This window comes from Hyperolius riggenbachi, chromosome 7 (assembly GCF_040937935.1).
Source record: "Hyperolius riggenbachi isolate aHypRig1 chromosome 7, aHypRig1.pri, whole genome shotgun sequence".
In the NCBI taxonomy this organism is placed as follows: domain Eukaryota; kingdom Metazoa; phylum Chordata; class Amphibia; order Anura; family Hyperoliidae; genus Hyperolius; species Hyperolius riggenbachi.
This window is the reverse complement of record NC_090652.1, coordinates 93421374-93431522: the sequence shown is the minus strand read 5'-3', so window position 1 is coordinate 93431522 and position 10149 is coordinate 93421374. Positions and strand designations below refer to the sequence as shown.

The 10149-nt window shown below is 43.7% G+C and overlaps 1 protein-coding gene across 1 annotated transcript in view; it reads right to left on the bottom strand.

The window, feature by feature from the left end:
* LOC137526082 (embryonic protein UVS.2-like) overlaps nt 1–10149 on the bottom strand; it is a 53777-nt gene that overhangs the window by 23240 nt on the left and 20388 nt on the right. Inside the window, exons 6-7 of the mRNA XM_068247298.1 lie at nt 9214–9392; nt 7761–7845 (exon numbers count right to left, since the gene is read on the bottom strand). Coding sequence (XP_068103399.1) covers nt 7761–7845; nt 9214–9392 — 264 coding nt within the window. The remainder of the gene's footprint in view (nt 1–7760; nt 7846–9213; nt 9393–10149) is intronic.

Genomic DNA, 10149 nt, shown 5'->3' with positions numbered 1-10149 from the left:
CTCCCTCCAGTCCCCCATGTAAGGAAAGATGTAATTTGATCGAATTACACTGTTTTTAAAGTGATTTACTGTCTGAGCACTGCTAATTTACATTACGGCCTATGGCGGTGCATGGTGCGCACAAGTTTCCCAGCTCCGTTTTGCTCTGTTTCGCTGATGTGTGCCTAAAGGTAGACCTAGAAATATGTTACTGGTATTTTTGATTTTTTTTTTTTGCACCTTTTTTTTTTCTCCTCCCGGCGCTTAGCTGTGCGCTGTGATTTTGTATAAAGCGCTTTTCAAAGCACTTTTGCAGAGCGATTGTTTTTTTCACTTCCTGACGCAAGTCAGGAAGTACACTCTTTGATCTGGAAAAGAATAAATACAATGTATTTATTCATAAAAGCGCTGGGGAAATCGCTATACAAAGCACTTTTTCAAACGCTTTGCGATTTCCCTATTCCTTCCATTGAGCAAAAACGCTCAGAAAATAGAACAGGCAGTGCTTTGCTGAGCGTATCGGAAACAAACCGCTCAGATTTGAACACTCTCATAGGGAATCATTGCTCAAGTTTTTAAGGGTGATTTTCAGTGTAAGAGGGAACATCAAATACTCCCTTCGCCGCAATCCACGTGCTGCATCTGCTTACTTCTTCCTCTTATTGCAGTCCATCTCACAGTAAGAGCGCCCCCTACGAGGAGCTGTTACTGTGAGCTGGAATGCAGGACAGGAAGAAGTTTGCAGCATGTGGGGAGGATGAGCGGGCCCCTCAGGGGTCCCGGGCCCGCTAGCACAGGCGACTGCTGCGACCTTGGCCCCTACGCCCCTGTATACTGCACAAAACAGAAGTTTGCCTTCTGGAAACAGAAAGTATTTGTGATTAGGTAGGAGTGAGCTCTGAGGTGTCCCACAGTGCATCACTGCTGAATATGCAAATCATCCATTGTTATCCCTGACAGCTAAACACACCTCCAGAACCGCTTGAATGCATTGATGTGACTTGAAACTTGTAGGACTTGAAACACCCAGAGTGACAGAATACCCAGCAAGCGCATGTTATCCTACCCCATGGAGCCACATTAGTCCATGCCATGCACTGATGAGGTTCAACCAATCCGAAACAGTCTGTATGCTTGCTGGATTAGTGTGGCTCTGTACAAGTAACAAGCTGACACATCATTGCATTCCAGGAGATCTGGAGGTGTGGCTAGCATACAGGGAACACAAAGGATGATTTGTATATTCAGCCGTGATGTACTGGGAGACATCTCAGAACTCACTTCAACCTGAATAGTTGCAAATACTTTCTGTTTTAAGAAGGCAAACTTCCGCAAAATCTAAATGAGCATCCCTGGTGGGGGGAAAAATCAAGAAAGATAAAAAAAAGTGATCATGACCATCCCATCACAGGCTCAAAAGGAAAATAAAGTCTCTTCATACTGTATATGCAGTTTAGGTGTGTAGTTGTGTGCTTGCAGTCCTGTTTGTTTGTCACCTTCACTTCCTGTTTTACCTTACATGACTTCTCCATTAGAAGAAATCAGCATGAAAACTGATCATAACTAAAACAGCACCCTTTACAAACTTCCCTTCCACAGCTTACTTCCCCTTAAAAACTAGAGCAATTTTCACATTTTACACTCCTCCCATTCATTCGACAATAACTTTTTTGCTACTTATCACTTATTTATAGCTTTTTTTTTTCAAGGGACGAACTAGGTTTTTTTTGGGTGGTACTTTTTGCTAAGAATTATTTCATTTCCTATGCATTTTAAAGGGAATAATGGAACAAGAAAAAAAAATGATATATGGCTGAAAACTGAGAAATACCGTAATGAATTTGAAAAAGGTAATTATTTCTCAGGTTTCAGACATTGCAGTTTGAACATAAAAAGTAGTATTGTAGATAAAACCCACACATTTAATTTGCTCATTTGTCCTGGGTATTACAACTATTCAATTATGTCCCCAGTACAATGTGTTTTATTCGTAAATACAGGTGTTTTTTCTCCGGTTTGTGTTTCTTTACACTATATCAATAATTACAAGCCCTTATTTGCACAAATAGCAGTAATATACCTTCATGACATACATATAAAAAAAAGTCCCTATGGTAATTTTTTTTTTAAATGGTGTCAGTTTGTTTATTTTCTTACAAGTGTGTTATTTTGGTTACGGGAGGGGGGGGGGGTGATGGAGCAGAAGGGGGTTAATAACTAACGGAGATTAATTTAAAAAATATATATTTTGTATGTATTTTTAATTCAATTTAATTTTTACTTGTTGTCTACTAGATGTCCCCACGCTTTATCCTGTGTACTTATAACAGTACACAGGAAGTCAGTGTATGAGTGGGTGTACTTTCATTTTATGAATGATCACTGGCTTCTCGCTGATGCTGGATATACTGTCATTCATTCAGAGGCACATTGATAAGCTTTGGGAACACGTTACCATTCAGCAATCCAGCGGGACAGCGACTGGGGGGAGTGCGATCATGAAACAAAAACAAAGAGGTATATATATATATATATATGCATACAGTATATATATATATATATGCCCCTGATCCTGAAGTGTACAGTGGCTTGCAAAAGTATTCGGCCCCCTTGAAGTTTTCCACATTTTGTCACATTACTGCCACAAACATGCATCAATTTTATTGGAATTCCGCGTGAAAGACCATTACAAAGTGGTGTATATGTGAGAAGTGGATCGAAAATCATACATCATTCCAAACATTTTTGGAATACTTTGTAGAACCACCTTTTGCTGCAATTACAGCTGCCAGTGTTTTAGGGTATGTCTCTACCAGCTTTGCACATCTAGAGACTGAAATCCTTGCCCATTCTTCTTTGCAAAAAAAGCTCCAGCTCAGTCAGATTAGATGGACAGCGTTTGTGAACAGCAGTTTTCAGATCTTGCCACAGCTTCTCGATTGGATTTAGATCTGGACTTTGACTGGGCCATTCTAACAGATAGATATGTTTTGTTTTAAACCATTCCATTGTTGCCCTGGCTTTATGTTTAGGGTCATTGTCCTGCTGGAAGGTGAACCTCCGCCGCTGTCTCAAGTCTTTTGCAGTTTTCAAGAGGTTTTCTTCCAAGTTTGCCCTGTTTTTGGCTCCATCCATCTTCCCATCAACTCTGACCAGCTTCCCTGTCCCTGCTGAAGAGATGCACCCCCGAGCATGATGCTGCCACCACCATATTTGACAGTGGGGATGGTGTGTTCAGAGTGATGTGCAGTGTTAGTTTTTTGCCACACATAGCGTTCTGCATTTTGGCCAAAAAGTTCCATTTTGGTCTCATCTGACCAGAGCACCTTCTTCCACATGTTTGCTGTGTCCCCCACATGGCTTGTGGCAAACTGCAAACGTCTTATGCTTTCTGTTAACAATGCCTTTCTTCTTGCCACTCTTGCACAGTCTTGCACTTGCACAGTGCATGACTAATAGTTGTGCTATGGACAGATTCCCTCACCTGAGCTGTAGATCTCTGCAGCTCGTCCAGAGTCACCATGGGCCTCTTGACTGAATTTCTGAGCAACGCTCTCCTTGTTCGGCCTGTGAGTTTAGGTGGATGGCCTTGTCTTGGTAGGTTTACAGTTGTGCCATACTCCTTCCATTTCTGAATGATCGCTTGAACAGTGCTCCGTGGGATGTTCAAGGCTTTGGAAATCTTTATGTAGCCTAAGCCTGCTTTAAATTTCTCAATAACTTGATCCCTGACCTATCTTGTGTGTTCTTTGGACTTCACGGTGTTGTTGCTCCCAATATTCTCTTAGACAACCTCTGAGGCCCTCACAGAGCAGCTGTATTTGTACTGACATTAGATTACACACAGGTGCACTCTATTTAGTCATTAGCACTCATCAGGCAATGTCTATAGGCAACTGACTGCACTCAGATCAAAGGGGGTCGAATAATTATGCACACACCACTTTGCAGTTATTTATTTGTAAAAAATGTTTGGAATCATGTATGATTTTCATTCCACTTCTCACGTGTACAGCACTTTGTATTAGTCTTTCATGTGGAATTCCAATAAAATTGATTCATGTTTGTGGCAGTAATATGACAAAATGTGGAAAACTTCAAGGGGGCCGAATACTTTTGCAACCCACTGTATGTATACAATACAAGGATCTGGAACTGGTTAATCAGTGTGAACAGTGTGTGACAACCTTTCTTCCACTTTACATACCTAATTCCTCATATGACCAGGTGGTAATATTTTGGCCTGCTAAAGATGCGCTGCAGTTGTAAAGCTTGTTTATTTTCTGGATGTCCAAGTCAGTCAAGCTGAACTGCTGTCCGAAATCAGTTCTACCATTGAGAGCAACCAGGGTAGGCAGATCCCAACTTATAGAGAAAGCATTTCTGGAAGGAAAAAAGAAAACAATATAATTAGATGAAAAACAGCTCTGAAGAAAGCATAGCTGGATGTATTCAGAACTGGGAGGAGCCCCCCCCCCCCCCAAAAAAAAAATATAAACAAACCACAATGATAAAAATAAGTAAGCGTTGGCTTTACCTTGTGACATGTGATAGGATGAAATAGACATGTGTATGTAAATAACTATGCTGTGTTCCTTTTTTATTCCTCTGCCTGAAAGAGTTAAACTTCAGGAATGCAAGTGACAGTTTCTGTCCAGTTGGGACCTGGTTGAGACCTGGGGCCATATGCAATTCACTTTTTCACCTGAGTTTTCTCCTAGGAGATAATTTTTCATTTTCAATTTAAAATAACTTTCCAGCACTTTTCAACTAAAAATGTACCCAAAAGAAGTTGAAAAAGTACTATCAAAATAATTTTTAGCATTTTCTTGCTTTATGGTGGCTTAAAAGGCATTTTATTGACAAGTTTAAAAATGTCAACTTGGAGAAAACTAAGGAGGAAAAGTGAATTGCATATGGGCCCTGGTGGGACTACAGTGTAACCCTCACTGATAAGGAATTCCAGCCCAAAAAAAAAACCCTTTCCTGGCAGGAAAGAGATAAAAAGGGCGAATAGGTCCTAGATTTGAGCTCTGGCATACTTCAATGCATGTGTCATGGAGCAGAGCCAATGAAACTGTAAAAACTTAAAAAGTAAATTGAAATAGAAAATAAAACTGTGGGATATCTAAACAGTCATTTTTAGGAGGAGGATAGATAAAGGTATTCCTTTAAGACGACGACATCAAAAGCAAATGCTCCTAGAATGTCGAAGCTTTCGATCACAGATGACCCAATATGGTCAATTAGATGCAAATAATTCTGGCTTGCATTTCATGCAAATGTGATGCAGCTTGAGATTGGGTAGATAGAAATCGACAGGAAGCTTAAAGCGGATCCGAGATGAAAAACTAACTATAACAAGTAACTTGTCTATATATCTCATCTAAAAGTTAGATAGTTTACACAGCATATCTAGCTGCCAACAGCTTCAACAGTTTATGATTATTTATTCCTGTGATACAATGAGGGTAGCAATGTTCTGTTTGCCACATTGTCACAGGCTGAGGGCTGGAGATGCCATCAGCTTGTCTGTGTGTAAATTCAGTCCCCTCCCCTGCTCCCCTCTGCCTCTGAAATCTCTGGCTAGTAACCTCTTCCTCCTTCTGCCCAGACTGAGCTCCCATAAGCCCTTGCTACAGTGCCAAGGCACTGTGAAAAATCTGTGGGCAAGGCTTGTTTAGTTTATAGGGAATTAGAGTATTAAAACAAAACAAAAAAAGTATTTGGCTTGAGGAATGCCATATAAACTATATGAAAGGAACACAATTATGCAATGAGTAAAAGTTTATCTCGTAAGTACTCCTGTGCCGTTCTTTTAAGACCTGTAAAAAAATGCACCACCGCACAACTCACCTACTCCTGGATCCCATTGCTGTCTTTTCCACCTTGTCATCTCTCCCGTGTCCTGTTGTATCTGCCAGCATCTTACCGCTATGCCGCTGACCCGAAAGTACTTTCGGGTTACTTCCGGGTCAGCGCCTTAGCAGTGAAGATGCTGACAGATATGACAGGACATGGCAGCGGAACGGAAGAGCTTCCAGGGCAGAAAAAACAGCGAAGGGATCCAGGAGTAGTTGAGTTGGCCAGTTGTGCTTTTTTTTTTTTTTTTAGAGTCTTAAAAGGTCGGTGTAAAGTTTGCGGAATCGTTTTCGTGGTCAGCGCACCAGCAGAGGGCAATTCCCACCGGCAGATGGCGCTGTGGAGTGCAGACGAGCACAGCCTCTGCACAGCCACAAATGCCAGATGGGAATTGTACAGATCTAAGACAGTGCGGGGCTGAACAGCCCTTAAAGAGAAAGAGCACAGGTACAGGATGAATGTGTGTTCACCAATCTAGTCGTGACCCTGCGACGGTAAACACACATCAGCAGAAACAAAAGCAAGAACGCGATCGCGAGAAAGGCGATCGCCAGAAGTGACGCAAGACTGATCAGAACAGAACTTAAGAGTAGCAAAGGCACAGCAAACGACAATGAGAAAATAACGAAAATAACAAACGTGACTACCTAATTAAACGTGAACACCGCACTCATTTGCAACAGCGAACGCGTTTACAGCGCGATCTCTGCACGTTAAGTGCAACAGAGACAAGCACACCTAACTAACCACCGACAGACAAACACGAAACAGAGAACGCGAGCGCTTGCTTAGCGGTTACCTCACCGAGCCTACAGCAAGCGTTCGTATCAGACAAGACCGACAAACGGAAAACAGGAATAGGAGAGGAAAGATCCACTGCTCTTTCCGTCAGAGCGAGTGCGATCTGGGTACAGGAACAGGAACTCAGATCAGAAGGATCCACCGTCGCTACCGCCAGGGGCTAGTGCGATCCAAGCAACACAGACAGATGAGATAGCAGGTGGCAACCGTTGCTCCAGCTATACTCCAAGAAAGCAGATGAGAAGGATCCACAGCCGCTACCGCTACTGGCTAGTGCGATCGAAGCAAGAAAAACAGATGAGATAGCTGGTAGCAACCTCTGTTCCAGCTATACTCCAAGACAGACAGAACGATTTCCTGACGACCACCGTTGGCGACAGGACAATCGCAACAGAGAGGCAATACAGACAAAACAGATAACAAACTAACTGCACTAGGGAAACTGCCTTGTGCAGTCCCAAGAATTACTCTAAGTTAACTTTGACAAGAAACAGCATGGCTGACACTCTAGGAGTGTTTCAACAAACCCTGAAAGGATGACCAGCATAGGACTCTGGGAAACATAGCTTCTTATACTGCCAGCCCTCAAAGGAGACAGCTGGGCAATTTGCATGTATGCAAATCCCTCAGCAAAGCAACTCTGAAAGCTGCAAGATGAAGCCAGGTCTCCTTTCCAGAGACCTGCATCCCTCAGACATAAGGAATGGTCAAACAGCTGTCTGCCTGTGCAGCCAGCTGAGCGGATCCTTACAGTAGGCAGTACAAGGGGGTGTGGTTGAGGAGGATAACTGCCATTTCCTCTCTGCCTATGTTCGACGTTCTAGTCAGTCGAAGATTTTGGCTGAGTAGAACGGGCACTGGGAGCACTGGACTGAAAGAATGGTGCTGTGGCATATGTCACAGCACCTGCAGTGGTCTGAATGGAAAAAAAGTGGCCGGTCCTTAAGGGGGGTAAAGCCCTAGGTCCTCAAGTGGTTAAGCTGGCCCAATTCCATGCTGTATAGTGTATACAGTTTGCGCTAACTTTGCATGCAAATCTAATTATTATTGTCTTATTGACCATCTCCACTGATGACTGTTGGCCAGACAATGCCTATAGGTAAACATGAGAGACTCACCTGGGATAATGCAGGACAGAATCTAAGTCATAATCGGACAGTCCTTCGTTGTATGTATCCCGCATTTCAAAGGTATAGGCATAATCTGAAAACAGGTAAAAACTTCATGTCAAAGCAGGAAAGTATTCCCTACAAACCGACATGCCAGCCATGCCTACATTCAATGTTAAAAAAAGCAAATATATAATTGGTAGGCTTATTATCATGGTTATTGTCTCTGTGAAGCAGCTAAAGGTGCCCATACATTAATAGATTTTCCTGTATGATCGACTATTCGATTTGATCATTTTAATGGATTGTGGGAGAATCGATTATGTTCCATACTGCTCGGTTGATGGAAATTGGCTGATATCTGGTCAAATCAACCAATTGACTGTTTTAATGCAGTGCAATCAGTCTTTTGTTGCTCTGTCCCAGGTTTCTTTGTTACAGAGCAGGATCATCCACCAGGCAACCTAGGCAGGTGCTGGGGCCCTAGAGGGTGTCAAGGGGCCCAACTGCCACCTTCTTTGACCTCTCTCCACTTCAGCTTACCAAAAGGACCCCAAGGGTGCCAATTATATTACCTTGCCTAGGGCTCCATTATATCTTAATCCATCTCTGATTCAATAGGTTGAGGGTATCAAATTCAAAATTAGCATATATCAAAGTCTCAATTTCAACATCTGATCTGTTGTCCTTGAGCTTTTTTTCAAAGGCTTAAAGTGAGAAAATTGTTTTAAAAAATAAAGAATCTTTAAAAAAAATTAAAGTGAGCCTGTAAGGACCAAAAAATAATAAGTTTTATACATGGAGGATGCCTCTGCATATTCCAGAGGTTTACCTCATCCTCCTCGACTCACCAGATCCAGTACTGGCAGTGGCGTAGCAATAGGGAATACAGAGGTTGCAACTGCACTAGGGCCACTGGGGCCCTCCCTTAACTGCAGTATTAGCTCTTCATTGGTCCTGTGCTGGTAATAATCCCTTCTATAGATACTTTGAATAGTAGTAATCATTAATAAACTGTTTCCCTTCCCCTTGTTTCACCTCTGACACTGTGGTTGTCCTTGGTAGGTTTTGGTGCGCCATATTAATTGTTGTGAGTGCTAGGGGGGCGGGCCCAGTGTACTACTTGCACTGGTGTCCGTAGCGCCTTATTTCCTCTGTACATCAGTGGCTTTGTGCTACTGTGCAGGCACAGACTGTACTCATGCATACACAGTATGGCCAGTGCTCGTACAAAGATGGGAACACGGCTGTGAACAAGATGAGGGTCCCGAGCAGCAGTAGTGGGGCTGAGGAGGACATGGTGAGCCTTTTGCCTCTACTTAGGTAAGTATCTAAGGCCGCGTACACACACTCGCTTGGGGTTCAGGAGTCGGGGCCTGTCTGTTGTTGTCAACGGGTCCTCTTTACAAATAATATCTTGCTTAGTGGTCACGCCTGTGGAAAGACACCCTTAGTTACATACCAGGGAGGATGTTTTCCGTTTTGACCTTGACATATTTGTCTCTGTCCCTTCTCACGTGTTCATGATGAAGGCCCAAAGCATGTAGCATTTCATGTTCAGCAATTCCTGTCATCATACATCCCGGTATCTGCAAAGAAACAGTTTGCGCACCTCCCTGTAATCCCACAGGAGACCAGCATCTGAAAAAGGAAAAACAACTGTTTAAACAATACTGTAGTGTACACTTAAGCTAAAGTGACATCATTGTGGGGCAGCCAAGACAGGACAATATTTATATTGGACTCAAAAAACTTAAAGAGAGTCTGAAGCGAGAATAAATCTCGCTTCAGACCTCATAAATAGCAGGGGCATGTGTGCCCCTGCTAAACCGCCGCTATCCTGCGGCTTAACGGGGGTCCCTGATCCCCCAAACCCCCTCGGTGCAGCAGGGGAGCGCTTCCTGCCCCACGCTTGTCTGTCAGCGCGGGGGAGCCGCAGCCCTGCCCCACGCGTGTCTGTCAGCGCGTATTTTCGCCTCTCCCCCGCCCCTCTCAGTCTTCCTTCACTGAGAGGCGCGGGGGAGAGGCGGCAATGCGCCGCTGATAGACGCGACTGGAGGCAGGGCTGCGGCGGTTAGCCCTGCCTCCAGGAGCGACCAAGTCTGCGACCAAGTGTTGCAGTGGGGTGTTTGGGGGTGAAGGGACCCCCGTTTAGCGGCGCGATAGCGGCGGTTTAGCAGGGGCACACGTGCCCCTGCTAACTTTGAGCTCTGAAGTGAGATTTATTCTCGCTTCAGAGTCTCTTTAAGGCACGCTCAGCAGGCAGTAGCAGTGTTAGGGAGTCTAGCCCAAGGACTCTGTGCTGGCTTACTGAACAGGAAGAGAGTGAGACAAGCTTTGAACCCAGGTCTCCTGTGTCAGAGGCAGAACCCTTAAAGATAACCTTAAGTCAAAAAAA